The sequence below is a fragment of the Saccopteryx bilineata genome, chromosome 2 (assembly GCF_036850765.1).
Source record: "Saccopteryx bilineata isolate mSacBil1 chromosome 2, mSacBil1_pri_phased_curated, whole genome shotgun sequence".
In the NCBI taxonomy this organism is placed as follows: domain Eukaryota; kingdom Metazoa; phylum Chordata; class Mammalia; order Chiroptera; family Emballonuridae; genus Saccopteryx; species Saccopteryx bilineata.
The window spans coordinates 265742299-265757499 of NC_089491.1; the positions used below are offsets into that span (position 1 = coordinate 265742299).

A 15201-nucleotide genomic window follows, 5' to 3' on the forward strand; every position below is an offset into this window, starting at 1 on the left:
GAATATTTAAATGTCAATATGGTTGATTGGCTGTGCAGCCCACCCCACCTCCAGCTCTCCTCCAGAGGGATGACGGCCTCGTGGCCTTGAGTCATCATGGCTGACTTACTGGGCACCTGAGACAGGTGAATCAGACTCCCTGTGAGTCAGCTACCCTGGGCATCTCACCTTAAGCAGGTGAAGAAGTGAATCTTAGTCAAAGACCATGGGCTGGCATTTTGGGTGGGTAAATGGATGAATAGAGAAATAATAGAGGTGATATGTATATTATATATAATTTATATTCATCTGCACAAGTGTGTATATATTGATCATTTACTAACTCTCATGGTAGCCAGCATTTCCTGAGTCCGCATATGTGTTAGGCATAGAGCGTGGCCTGGACCTTTACACACCTACTTCCATGTGATTCTCCTAAGAAACCTAGAAAACAGGAACTGATGACTACATTTTACTAACATGGAAACTGAGGCTCTGAGGGGTGAACTCACCCGCCCAGGGTTACACAGCCAGTAGCTGACAAGCCAGTATTCTTAACCATAGCGTCTAACTCTAGGCCTCTGTTCTCCTGACCCCTGTGCCAGACATGGTACCAAGCTCCACTTCTCATTCTGTCCTCCTGCTGACTCTACAGGGTGGGTATCAATAATAATCCTTTAATAGGTGAGAAAATCGAAAGCCAGAGAGGTGAAGTAACCCACACAAAGACACACAATAAGTAGGGAACAGAGTTGGATTTTAGACTGAAACCCTTGGATATCAGAGCTCTGACTCCAAGTACTCTATGCTCGCCAAGTCTAGCACACCGCAAGGGCTCGGTGAATACTAAAGGAATGAATAAAATGCCTACAGTATTTCAGCAGAACAGTCATAGATTAAAGGGAGATTCAAGCTCTTCTTCTGACATAGTTGGAATATGCATTCCCCTAATGCCATTTCCAGCTTCTTTCAGCCAACATTGAACGCTAAGAGCTAGACATGGTGCCAGGGGCTGGGGATGCTCTGGTGGATCTAGAACTCATTCATTCACTCATTCATTCATTCATTCATTCATTCACTCATTCTGTCATTCACTCAATGCCTGGTCTGTATATGCCAGGAATTGGGCTCACTTCGGGGGAGAAGGACAGATGAGCATGCCAGCAACTAAATGAGAAGGTGTTACTGTTACTGGGTAATGTCCCTTTTCATCTCATCATTCATCTTAAACCACTGGTCCTGGAAATGAACTCAATGAGGCTGAAAATAGTTTGAAAAACCCTCTCTCTGGACAGGAGTCTGGTTTGGGGGTGGCGGGGGAATATTATTAGTGTTTACACACTTCTAAGAGCTTGAATGCATCCTTTGCTGATGGTAATTAGTAGACATCAGCTACCGCTTTGCTTGTCTTTTATCACTGTCCCCAGAAACCATGGCTCCCGGCAAGCGGGAGCAGCTGGGACAAGTGGCCAGGAGAGTGCTATCTGAGTGGTGTCTGAGGACTCTGTCCATACACTGTTGGTTTAGGCACAGCTTTCTGTCTGAAGCCACGGGATAGATGGAACATGGTTACATTCTGCAGGTGTCCTTGGATGCTGGCAGGCGATGGCAAATATCCCAAAAAACCCAGGCGAACTTGCTCCCAGACCCGCCTCCCAGAACCAGTGCTGAGGTCCAGGATTGTTATCTCATGGGATTAATTAGGGGCACGTCCACAAGTCCACTCTATTCCGTGCCGCTTCCAAAAACTGTGGGCATCACCCTGCTCTTGACAATTGCCAACAATTTCTCTTGTCCTCTTGCTTTTCAGCCTCTGTAAGGGACGGACCCTCTACTCGGTGGTGCGGGATGCCAAGATCGTCTTGGACGTCAATAAAACCAGACAGATTGCCCAAGAAATAGTGAAGGTACTATAGGGTCTGGCGCTCCCTCCCCGAACCTCAGAAAGACCCTGTCCCCTTCTGAGACTCATGCTCCAGCTTGTGACCAAGAGTCTGGACTTAAAGGAAATTAGACTTGACTTGAAAAATATCAGGCCATGTATATGTAAGAATTTTGCTAAGCTACAATCATTAGGTGGTCTATCAGTGTTTGGTTTCTGTCTAGTTCCCCATCATCATGATGATTGGACATGTACAGGGACCACCAGCAAAGGAGCATTCTCTCTGTTAGGATCCTTTGCCCCTCAAATCCTTGAATTCCCAGGTGTATTCACCATCATCCTCTTTAGCTCCTGGGAAACATCAAATTGTTGGGTGCTGTTTGGGATTAAAACAAACAGGAATGTCCTGGGATTGCTGACAGGGGCCTTATTAGTCAGTGTATTTGGTCTTTTATTTCCATTGGAAGTGTCAGGATTGACGTGTGAGAAGAAGTAAAAATGTAACTTCACATAAAGGCAATTAAAAAAATCTAAGCCCTGTCTGGTTGGCTCAGTGGTAGAGCATTGGTCCAGCATGTAGATGTCCTGGGTTCGATTCCTGGTCAGAGCACACAAGAGAGGTGCCCATCTGCTTCTCCACCCCTCCCTACCCTTCCCCTTTTTCTCTCTCTCTCTCTCTCTTTGTCTCTTTTTTTTCTCTCTCTCTCTTCCCCTCCTGCAGCCATAGCTAGATTAGAATGAGTTGGCCCCAGGTGCTGAGGATGGCTCCATGGCCTCTCCCTCAGGCACTAAGAAGAGCTCAGTTGCTGAGCAACAGAGCAACACCCCAGATGGGCAGAGCATTGCCCTCTAGTGGGCTTGCTGAGTGGATCCTGGTTGGGGCGCATGTGGGAGGATGTTTCTCTGCCTCAACCTGCTCTCACTGAATAAAGGGGGGAAAAAATCTAGACATTCATTCACTCTTGGGCTAGACCTTCAGTAGCTTCTTCTTCATGTTCTTGATGATGTCATGATACATCCCTAGAGGAACATAGTGCATTCAGCAGCAGCATGAGTTACGTAGACACAGGGAACAGGTCCCCTGCAGAGGAGTTGTTTTTTTTTTTAAGTGGGAGTGTCCCCTCCCAGACCTGCTGAATCAGCAGGGAGAGAGAGACAGAGACAGAGACAGAGACAGAGACAGGAACATCCATCTGTTCCTGTATGTGCCCCGACCGGGGACCAAACCAGCAATCCCTGTGCTTCAGGATGATCCTCCAATGAACCAAGCCATCCGGCCAGGGCCAGAGGAGTTTTTTTTAAAGAGGAAGTGGGGGAAGACAGTGAATGGAAATCCTTCCTCTGAGGACCTCATCTCAGGTTTGTCCCCACCCTTTTTCGTCTTAAGAGGTCCTCCTTTGTTTCTAACTCAGGAAGTGGAAGAGGTAGAGGTAGATGGAGTTGGGTCTGCAGGGGTCTGAAGGTGTGGCAGACTTGTTTTTTGGGGACCCTGCCTGTCCCCACTCGGCCAGGCCTTTCCCCAGCCCCCCTGTGAGCCTTTGCATTTGGGCCCCACCTTGCAGCTGCGCAGTGTGGTCTCACTGGCAAAGCACAGAGTGTGACCCACGAACCCAGCCAGCCAGGGTGGCAGTGGGCATGCAGATTTCCCCTGACCACTCCCCACTTCCTTGGCCCCTGCAGGGTATGGGCTACCTCCACGCCAAGGGAATCCTTCACAAGGACCTCATGTCCAAGAACGTCTTCTACGACAACGGCAAAGTGGTGATCACAGACTTCGGACTCTTCAGCATTTCCAGGGTGCTGCAGGCTGGCAGGTGAGAGGCGGTGGAGGGGCCAGAGTGTGGGGGGATTCTTGACAGACAATGGTTGGGGGTGGGGGAGACATCCCAAATGGCTTTAGTGACCTAGACGTGGTGTTGGGCCTGAGACCACTTAGCTGCTAAGTGGTGATGCAGTACTGACATCCGGGTCCTGTTCTGATCCCCCTGCGACCTGACTCGCAGATGGTGCCTTCGAGTGGGCACGGAGCATCTCCATATCCGGCAGAGCCCTTGCCTTTGAGGACTCTCCCCTTATTCCAGCTACTCACCTGGACATGGGAATCACCCAAGAGCCTTGGTCAAAGTTTTCTTATGAAGTCATTAATTTCAGTAGAGCAGGGGACTGAAAGTCAGGCCTACCCAGGGCTCAGCTTGGCTCTGCCACTTATTAACAGCGACTTGAGTCAAGTCGTGGAGCGTTTCTGAACTTTAGTTTTCCAGCCTGCTAGAGAATGATGGATAGGGTTGTGCCTGCCTCCAGGGTCCTTGTGCGGATAAAACCAGGTAACACATCAAGCACCCAGCGCAGTGCCTGGAGCGCTGGAAACTCTACAGATTATTGCTGCTGTGAAGTTGTTGTAATTAGTATTAATTTGCATATACCCCTTCAGTATCACACAGGACAATTATTAACCACTAGTGAGTAATTAACTCTCCTGCACCTCTCACCCTAGAGCAAGCAGCCCGGAGACCGTGTGAAAAGCCGCTTGATCCCGAGTAAACAACCCATAATTCAGAAGGTCTACCCTCTGTGACTTTCAATTTGAAACGTGGGTAACCCTGCGTGTTTTCTCTAATCACGCCCTATGTAACAAGCGGTGTGCCTCTTCAGAAAGGTGGCATCACGGTCTGAGACCTGTATCTGACTTTCCCTTCTTCCCAGAATATTCTTGTTTATTGGGCTGCGTCCTTTATCTCATATCAACCTTAGCTTACATTTTACCAAAAGTAAGCTCCCTCTTGTCTTTGACACATTTCTTTTTTTTTTTTTTTTTTAAGTGAAAGGAGGGGAGATAGAGAGACAGACTCCTGCATGTAGCCTGACCTGGATCCACCCAGCAACCCCAGTCTGGGGCCAATGCTCAAGTCAATGGAGCTATTTTTAGTGCCTGAGGCTGAAGCTCAGACCAACAGATCTATCCTCAGCACCTGGGGCTAACACTCCAATCAATTGAGCCTCTGGATGCAGGAGGGGAAGAGAGAGAAGAAGGAAGGGGAGAGAAGCAGATGGTAGCTTTTCCTGTGTGCACTGACTGGAAATTGAACCTGGGATGTCCACATATTGGGCTGATGCTCTATCCACTGATCCAAATGGCCAAGGCCAACACATTTCCTTTTTAATTTTTTGTATAATGCTTATGACCATCTGTATTTTTCCTATTTAATTCATTTGTCATCAGGATCCCCTAGCAAAGGCCAGGTTCCAGGAGGGCAGGGACCCCCCACTGGTCTTATTCACCGCTCTGTTCCTAGTACGAGACTAGAGCCTGGGTGTCGTTGTAGGTGCTTCATAAGTACACCTCGTTATTTGCAGATTTCATATTTGCAAATCCACCTACTCAAATATATGTGTGACCCCCAAAATCAGTATTCACAGTACATTCATAGTCACTCAAGAGCGTGCACAGGGTGGGGAATAACCTGTGTGACCTGCTGTGCATGTTCCAGCTGAGGCTGGACAGTGGGCAACTCTTCCCTCCTGTTCCAGCTGTCATACAGAGATGACTGGGGGGGGATGGGTGGGCAGTCCAAGAAGCCCTGGCTCTGGGGCCAATAAGATGGGGTTTGGCAACGCTAGCACCTGGTAGTGGGATGGCCTCAAACTAGACCTTCAACACTTTTGAGCTTCATCTTGTACAAAATAAAGAAGATAGAATGGGCTAGGAGAAGTTGTTTTGGGGAGTTAAGGTGATGGTCTATGTGAGAGGTGTGTGTGTGCACATATGCAGGTACAGGTATTTCCCCTAGGAGCGACAACGACTGGATTCGCTAACACAGAGTTTGTGGAAACTTTATAGAACGAGAAGGCCATGAATAATGTGGATCGGCTGTATTTATGGAATAAGGATGGAGAAGGGGGTGCCTCAGAGGCCAAGGGACCCGACGATGGTTTGGGTGTTGCGTGTCTCTCTCTGGAGCAGCCTTCCCTGTACCTCCCACTGGGTCTCAGCCTCAAGTACAAGGTCAGGCAGCGCCCAACAGGGAGATGCAAGGAAGCCAGCCGACATGGTCCAGGGACCTGGGATCAGGGCTGGGGGACCCGTCCTCCCTGGGCTGTGACACAAGGCTCACTCTGTGCTTTGCTTCTCCAGGCGGGAGGACAAGCTCTGCATCCAGAACGGCTGGCTGTGTCACCTGGCGCCGGAGATCATCCGCCAGCTGTCCCCTGACACGGAAGAGGACAAGCTCCCCTTCTCCAAGCACTCGGACGTCTTTGCCCTCGGGTAGGTGGCCCACCCTGGCCTCCAAGAGCCCCAGCCCGGGAAGAGGGAAACTTCCCAAGTGTTCCTTCTGTGCTTTTGGAAGGGACGGGGCACCTGTCTGTGGGGACAAAGGTAGCTGGATTTCTGAATGAGATTAGGGGAATCTGACTGGGGTGCAGTAGAAAGGGTGACCTTAGCAGATCATCATGCCTGGTTTCTAACTGATTATGTGAGCAAGTTACCTGACTCATTCATTCATTCATTCATTCATTCATTCATTCATTCATGCCCTATTTACTAGACCCCAACTATTAACAAATTATCTAGAACCTAATGCCTTAAAACAGATTTCTGTGATCAGGAATTTGGGAGTAGCTTTGCCTGGTAGGTCTGAACTGCCTCACCATTTCTCAAGAGGTCACAGTCAAGATGTTGGCCAGGGCTGCGGTTTATTGAAGGCTTGGTGGACTGAGGGTCTGCTTCCAAAGTGGCCCACTCACACAGCTGTTGGCAGGAGGCCTCAGTTCCTCACCATGTGGGCCTTTCCAGAGGGGGAAGAAAGGGAGAGCTTCCTGGAGGAGGTGACTCCTGAGCCTAAGTTAAAGGTTAAATATAAGTAGGCCTTGGTTAAGGGTACAGTAGGGTATTCCAGATAGAAGGGACACATGAAAAGGCACAGGGGAAAATGGAATAAATTGCCCACAATGGAGGATTATGTGGGGAACAGGGCAGTGAAGGGAGGGCTGGGGGATGGAGGGTCAGGACAAAATGTGGCTGGAGGCGGTGAGATGAGAAACTAGAGAGGGGAGTAGTGTTCATCCTGTGGGGATATAGAGGCCGAGTTAAGAAGTTTCCACTTCTCCTTCACAGCAAGCACTAGGGAGCCATTGATGGTTCTTAAGTAGGGGTAGTGATATAACACTTCGAGTTTTAGAACCACCACTCTACTGTGTGCAGAAATGGAACAGAGAAGGACAGGATCAAGGCTGGGTGAGCAGTCCAGGTGGAGATGCCGGCATTGTCCACCGAACCAGGGCCAGTGAGTGTGAGAACTGGGAACGGAGAAGCATTTAGAAGTGGGAGTGAGAGGGTTTGATGATGGCCTGAATGTGGGTGGTACCTAGATATCAATACCATAAGCACCTGGGGGAGCAATAATTTCTAGTCACCAAGAAGGTCGAGACCATGGAGCCAGGGCCAGGTTGGGCCATGCCAGAAAGGCCAGGGGACCCAGTTTGGACCCAGTGAGTTTGGGCTGCCTTGGAGCTGGCCAGTGGAACCCACCAGCAGGCAGCTGGACCTACACATCTCAAGTTTGGGAAGGAGGGGTTGGGGATTGTCAGTAAAGAAAGGGTAACCACCACCCGGGGAGAGAATAGAATGTCTTTGGAAGCATAAAGGGGAGCAAGAGTCCAGGGCACTCAGCCCAAGGTGCAGGGCAGAGTGTCCTGAGAAGGGGCAGCTAAGAAGGTGTCTGTGCTCACACTCCTCCAAAGGCCACGCTAATCCTCAGGTTGCAAAGACTGGTGGAGATAACGCGGGGGCAGCTGTTTGGGAAGTCGCGGGCCTGCAGATGTGTGCCGATAGACCTAGCACCTCTGAGAGCTGTTAGATCGTCTTCCGTCTTCTGAGGAAAAGTACCCCTGCTGCATCCTCTCTGTGCCTCCTGGGAGGAGGGGGATGTTCCCAGAACACCATGATTCTCAAGGTCTGCTGCTTGGACCGCATCAGAGGCTGTCATTTGCCCTGATTAGTTTACGCCCCAATATTTATCTAGTTAGATACTGTTTATCTGAAACCAAATTGCAATAATTAAGTTGGTGTATTTTCATATAAATGTACCAAAAGAGAGAAGAATGTAATTAACACAACGTACTGACGTGAGTAATTGGTTTTCCACTGGCGTTTTCATCTTTAGCGATTTTTATTTTTCTTAAAGTAAGTTCTTCTTGAAAGTCAGGTTCGAAAGGCAGTTTTAATGAGGCTTTTATTCCTGAGACACTGTTGAATTCCTTGGGACCTGGTGCTCCTGGTTTCCTGGCAATTAGTGGCCCCTTGTTGCTTGGAAACGCCATGATTGGGCATGACTTAGAGCGAAATGGGTTTTTAAAAGCGTAGTGAGCTCTGTGTCAGGGCTTTTGTGGTGCTCTCTCATGGTCACAGGCACCCCACGAAGCCAGTGTTGCTACTGTTCCCAGTTCCCAGGTGAGGACACAGGCTCCGAGCGGCTCAGGGACTTGCCCGATGGTGATCAGGAGCTGGGAGTCAAACCCAGGACATCCTAACACCCAAGCTGGCGATTTTAACGACAGAGTCATTTCACCACTCAAAGTCCTAAACTGAAGATGAGAAACCTCATTGAGGTGTTGGAAGGGTTAAGTGAGAAACACGTGTAGGGCACCTAGCACAGAGCCACGCGGGTCCCAACAGCCTCCCTTTCCCCTTTCTCAGGAGCGGTGCTCGCAGTCTGCCTGTGCCCCCTTCACCAGCCCCCCTGTCAACTATAGTACATACAGGCTTGTCCTCCCAAACTGCTCTCTGCCCTGATTACAAAGGACTCTTGTATAGGATGGAGCACAGGTCTGCCGGACTAGCACAATGGCCAGTGATGCAGTTATGTGTTCAGGAGAACTGGGTTTGACCTCTCACTTGCTGTATGATTCAGGGTAAGATGACATGACCTTCTCGAGCCTTCGTTTCCTCGTCTATAAAGTGAGGATCATGAGAGGGCCTTCTGTTTTTAAACGGAGGTTTTATTGTTATTCGGGTACGAAGAGGCCAACAGATGGGGCAGAGACTGCTACCGAGAAGATAGTTTGTTGCCCAGAAGGAGGGGGCATGTCATGCACAGAAGTGAAAACTCAATACGTGTTATTGTTTATTGTGATGACACGAGTGACATGTCACACCAACGCCCCTTTCGCAACATCTGCCAACAGAACAATCTGGTATGAACTCCACGCCAGGGAGTGGCCTTTCAAGACCCAACCAGCAGAGGCAATAATCTGGCAGATGGGCACAGGCATGAAACCCAACCTCAGCCAGATCGGCATGGGAAAAGAAATCTCAGTAAGTCTGGGGCAGGGGGAGGGGGGAAGGGTGCCAGGTCTGGGGGACAAGGGGAGCAGCAGACACTGTTCTGGACCTTATTTTTCCTGTGTGTTAAAGTTACAGATACTTTCCCAAAGAGTCACCGAAAAACTATGCTCACCTCCTTGTCCGGTAATGATTTGGAGCTTAGAAGGCAAAACCTCTGAACTATGCCTGCAATTCAGGTCCCTGCCATTGGGGGCGCAATAGCACTCAGTCAGGTTCTTCCCTGCAATGGACTGCTGAGTCAAGTAGAACCAGGAATCCTTTTCTGTCCGTTTGAAAAGACATTCATTAAAATATCACTGGTATTAATAATTTTAACTTTATTTGCATCTATACAAAAATATTTAAGGCATTATCCAACTTAGAACAAGCTATGTAGGAACAGAGAAGCCTGAGTATAATTTAATAGCCATCCTCAAAAACATAGTACAAAGAATTTCCCTATTTTGATCAGAGGACAGATGAGTCATGGAGGGAGTAATTATCTGGTATGTTTTAAGGACCACCTGCCTCTAAGTTTCCCTTCTCAAGTGAGAAGATTACTAGAAATAATTTCCCCCTCTGGGACTTCAGAGGGCACTTATAGTGTTGGGATCTGGATGGAGACCTCAGGGTTCCCTTTTCTCACTGCCTGTTAAGAAAAATGCCCAGAAACTCCTTGAGAAGCATTTTATTGATCTCAGTGTATCCCAGGCCTTCTAGAATAGGGCTTACCTAATTTGCTATATGGCTCAGAAAGTGGATGAGTAGAAGGATGGATGGATAGATGGATGGATGGATGATTAGATGGATGGATGGGTGGTTGAATGGATGGATGGACGATAAATATATGAATTTTGATGTATAGATGGTTGGATACGTGATGGATGGATGGATGATGGGTGATGGATGGATGATGGATGGTTAGATGGATGGATGGATGGATGGATGGATGGATGGATGGATGGATGATAGAGGAACATGGAAGTGGGACAAATGGGTCGACAAATGGACAGATCCAGTGAGATTCCAAAGAGTAATCAAGACATCACCATTTATGTTAAATCACCACATATTGGTTTCTTTTAGGACATTCTTCTCTTCTGCTGGGCCTTTGAACAAGAGGAGAGACCTACCTTCACCAAGCTCATGGACATGCTGGAGAAACTGCCAAAGCGAAACCGCCGCCTGTCTCACCCTGGGCATTTCTGGAAGTCTGCAGAGTAGGTGTCCTCCTTAGCCTCCTCCTGGCCATGTCCTTTGGCCTTTGTCGCCTTTTGCTCTCCTCCCAAGCTCCTCTGCCAACCTTCTCCTTTCCATGCACCCACCCCCGTCTCTCCCACAGACACCATCCGGCTTTGAGATGCTCACTTGGTGGAGTGGTCAGTGCTAGAGTCCTTCCCGAAGCCTCCTGGGTTGGCAGTGGTTTGGGGGAGGTCTCGGTTAAAGTAGTCCCAGGATCTGGGTCCGGTCCAGGGCTTTGAAATCTACAGAGGGAACCCACCAAGAGGTCTCAGCTGCAGCTGGCATGTTCAGAAGATATGGGTGGCTAACTCAGAACTCATCTCTGGATCTCAGGTTTGCCTCTCCAGTGGGTCACATCTGGTGGGTAGAAACTGTGCTTTCTAGCATCTCAGTATGTCTTAGCACCTGTTGGATTGGAGGCAAGATTGGAGCAAGCCTGTGTTCCAGAGACACGCACCTCAAAATTTAGTATGCATTCAGATCATCGAGGGAATTCCTTAAGATGCAGATTCCGGCCCTGGCCGGTTGGCTCAGCGGTAGAGCGTCGGCCTGGCGTGTGGGGGACCCGGGTTCGATTCCCGGCCAGGGCACATAGGAGAAGCGCCCATTTGCTTCTCCACCCTCCCCTCCTTCCTCTCTGTCTCTCTCTTTCCCTCCCGCAGCCAAGGCTCCATTGGAGCAAAGATGGCCCGGGCGCTGGGGATGGCTCCTTGGCCTCTGCCCCAGGCGCTAAAGTGGCTCTGGTCGCTGCAGAGCTACGCCCCGGAGGGGCAGAGCATCGCCCCCTGGTGGGCAGAGCGTCACCCCTGGTGGGCGTGCCGGGTGGATCCCGGTCGGGCGCATGCAGGAGTCTGTCTGTCTCTCCCCGTTTCCAGCTTCAGAAAAATACAAAAAAAAAAAAAAAAAGATGCAGATTCCTGTTCTGTAGGTCTGGGGTGGGGCCCGAGATCTTATGTTTCAAACAACCTCCAAAGTGATGCTGTAATTGCTGGTCCACATACCACCATTTGAGTAGTGAGGGTCTGACCTTCCACTGTCCAGGAACAGCCACTCACCACGTGTGGCCATTGAACACTTGAAATGTGGTGAATCAAAACTGAGATGGACTGTAAGTGTAGAATCCATACAAAATTTCGGATGTCTCTGTGTGTTATATATGCATATACAGTTACATATTGAAAGTATAATGTTTTGGAGCTATCGGGTTTAATACAATATACTATTAGGATGAATTTAATTTTTTTACTTCTTAAAATATGACTAGAAAATTTACAATGACATAGATGACTGGCATGGTATTCCTTTATTTTAAACAGATTTGTTGAAATATAGTTTACATATCATATAATTCTCCCATTTATAATGTACAGCTCAGTGGGTTGCTGTGTATTACATTATTAATTTTAAAAATTGTGTTGGGGTATATTTAAATTTGCCATTTTAGTTAGCCATTTTTATTTTTTAAAATTTATTGATTGATTTTTAGAAAGAGAGGAAGGAAGAGCGATAGACACAAACATCAATTTGTTCCTGTATGTTCCCTAACCATACATCAAACCCACAACCTTTGGACGTTGGGACGATGCTCTAACCGAATGGCTCTCCAGCCAGGGCATAGCCATTTGTACAATTCAATGGCATTAGCTACATTCACAATGTTGTGTAGTAATCACCCCTTTTCCAAAACCTTTTTGTCACCCAGGCAGAAACTATGTCACCATTAAACATTAATTCCCCAACCCCTTCTGCCCCTACTCCCTAGTAATCTCTCCTCTGCATTTGGCTCCCTGAATTGTCCTATTCTAGATATTTTGTATATGTGGAAGCAGGCAATATTTGTCCTTTTGTATCTGGTTTCTTTTATGTAGCATAAGGTTTTCAGGGTTGATCCACATTGTAGCATGCTTAGGACTTCATTCCCTTTTATGGCTGAGCAATACTCCATTGTATGGCTAGACCGCATCTTGTTTGTCCATTTATATGTTGATGGACAGTTGGTTTGTTTGCACATCTTGGCTACTGTGAGCGATGCTGCAGTGAATATTGGTGTATAAATGTTTGTTCAAGTTGCTGCTTCCAGCTCTTTTGGGTTGCATTGCATGTCCACTGCATTGTGTGTCATTGCTTTGTCCCATCGCATGGCACTGGTCTAGGTCATTGTCACAGCCACCGGCATGGTCTCCGTCATCTGGGTATTACTTCCTAAACATGTGTGACAGGTGCTGTGTCAATCATTTGATCTGCATTACCTCACTGAATCCTAAGAGCCCCCTCAGGAGGTAGGTGCTATTACTGTAACTGTTTTACTTACGAGAAAAACCAAGGCAGAGAGAGGTTAAGCGCCTTCTCAGAGATCACACAGCTGGGAAGAAACAGAGCAAGTATTAGAACCCAGGTTGGCCTAGACCCTAAATCCATGATCTTGATCTTTCTGTTCTGCCAGATTCTAGGCAAAGATTACCTGTGTTACCTTCTGGGAATCCTTCCAGAACCATCCCAGAAGATTGGGGATAAACTCTGCCCCTGATCACTTAGACCCTGTCTCAACAGTAGTTGGCGAAGCCTCTACTCATAGCAGGAGTCTGTGGTGTAGATCTTGTTCTCACACCCTCTTGCTGTAGCTCCAGCCCTTACAAAGCACTTGCAGTAGCTCCATATGGCATGCAGGCTGCTACTCCAGCAGCACAAGGCCTCAACCCACCCCGCACGCTGGGTGGCCATCCTTAGTCCAGGGCTACATGCCCCAGTGGGAGGAGTTCTAGGTTCACCTCCTGACCCTGCTGCTTCCTGGCTGTGCACCCTTGGGCAAAACACTTAACCTCTCTGAGCCTCAGTTTTTTCATCGATTAAAAGGATATGGTGTATCTACCTTGCAGGCTATTCTTAGATTTAAATAAGATCAAGTGTTGCAGCACTTGGCCCAGAGCCTAGCACGTAGTGCAACCTCAGTAAAGAGAAGTCCCTTCCACCTTTTCCTGTAGAGGACAGGAATAGCTCATCGCAAACCACCTGGCCCTCCAAGAGGTGCTAGTTCACAAAAGATGGCATTGTCGTATCCATGTGACATCTTGCCCCTCTTTCCCTTCTCTCCCCACTCCAGGCTGTGACCACTGGACAAAGGGACGACACTCAGCGGCCTCAGCTCCCGAGCCACCTCTCTTCCCTGTTCTGTCCTCTGCTAGCTCAGGAGACCAGAGGCTCGCCATCAGAGGGAACCCACCCCGGCCATCCTGGGAGCACTGCACAATTGAGCTCGGTGGCTTCCCTGTACCCCAGACCTGTGTCCTTTTGCTTGGGAAGGGTTGAGGGGACCCTGAGCTGGGACTCCACAGGACCAGCCAGGGAGACACGGAATTGGAGAGCGAGGTGCGGGGCAGGGTCGAGAGGAGGGTCCCTGGGCCATGGGGACTAGGACAGGAGTCCAGCGGGAGCAGGCTCACGGGGCCAGTCTGTGCATACCTGTGTGTCCACGTGTGTCTCCGTGCGTGATACCGTCCGCTCGCGACTCCCCTTAACAAGCAAGAGCCAGGCTGCCTCAGCCCCGGAGTGTCTCCCTAGCTCTTCTGGTCTCTGCACAGTGGGTCCCAGCTGTACTCTCAGGGAACATGGGGCAGGCACGCAGAGCTGAGCACTGACTGGCTCAACGCGAGCTGCAGGCCGAGATCTGGGCAGAGGGACTGAGACATTTCTCTGTCAGTGCCTGTTCTCAGGGGCCTCGCCCCAAGCCTGTCGTGGTTTGTGGCTTACAGCTCCCAAGTGCAGCAAAACAGTCTTGCATGACTTTTGAGATCTAAGTCCCTCCAGGGCCCAGTTCTGGGACTTTCTACTCCTGTTCTGTGACAGCACTATCCCTTTTGCTCCACCCTGCCCCCTGCCATTCAGAAAGCACAGCAGTTCCCCAGCCAGGATGACCTCTGGGGGCTCCTCACGGCTCACCTCCTTCAACGACGCCCCCTGAAGTCTGGGCCCTGAGAACTGGGGCTCAGGGCCGGGGGGGGGCGTAGGACATTCCTTCTCCCTCCCTCTGCTTCGGCACTTACACCAGCTAAGGTTGTCGACCACAGTGACAGATGCGGGTTCTGGGGTGCGCGCGTGTTGGGTTATAGGGTGTGCACACAACGTCCTGCTTGCCAAGGATTGCCCCTCCCCTTCCTTGAAAAGCCCCACTGGGAAGGCAAGGAGGGAGGCTATTTATAGAGGCTCTGCGTCCTCAAGTCCAGCCTGGTGCTGAGGCCCGGCGTGGCTTCCCTGTTAGAGGTCTGTCGCGTTTGCCCAGTGGCCCTTGCATCCTGCCCCTCACCTCCGTGCTCACCTGGGCCAGTTGTTCTCTCCCACCACTTTGGGATCAAGTGTTCCATAGGAAGGGTGCCAGGGGCAGGTCGAGTGTGCAGAGTGACGGGTGGGGAGACTGTCTTACGTTCCTTGTGTCCCTTGTAAGGATAGGTCTGACATTCCCGAAGCCCTGGACCCCACTCATTCGATGTGGCACTAAAGGGAAGTCTGTCCCTCAGCAATGGCCAGGCGGCTGGGCGGCGTGCCCAGGGTCGGCCCATAGCCTCTCTGGACTTCTTGGGCTCTGCCCAGGCAGACTTGACTTTCTTCTGGCTGCTACTTTATCCAGACACCCTCCTCCCAGAGAGGGGCACTACGACTTCAAAATCCTACTGGCACTCAGACTCAGCATCCAGCCAGGTGAGGGAGAGGTCTTCCCCACCATGGGCAGCCCAGACTGGTCGTGCTTTGAGGGCCACGCCTGCTTTCAAACTGGGCAAGGTGA

General features: G+C 49.7%; 1 protein-coding gene across 1 annotated transcript in view; it reads left to right on the forward strand.

Annotated features, from left to right (window-relative positions):
• The window catches only part of KSR2 (kinase suppressor of ras 2), a 295021-nt gene extending 284615 nt beyond the window's left edge, over positions 1 to 10406 (forward strand). The window contains exons 15-19 of the mRNA XM_066260479.1: positions 1790 to 1886; positions 3542 to 3675; positions 5994 to 6125; positions 9044 to 9173; positions 10269 to 10406. Coding sequence (XP_066116576.1) covers positions 1790 to 1886; positions 3542 to 3675; positions 5994 to 6125; positions 9044 to 9173; positions 10269 to 10406 — 631 coding nt within the window. The remainder of the gene's footprint in view (positions 1 to 1789; positions 1887 to 3541; positions 3676 to 5993; positions 6126 to 9043; positions 9174 to 10268) is intronic.
• The last annotated feature ends 4795 nt before the right edge of the window (positions 10407 to 15201 follow it).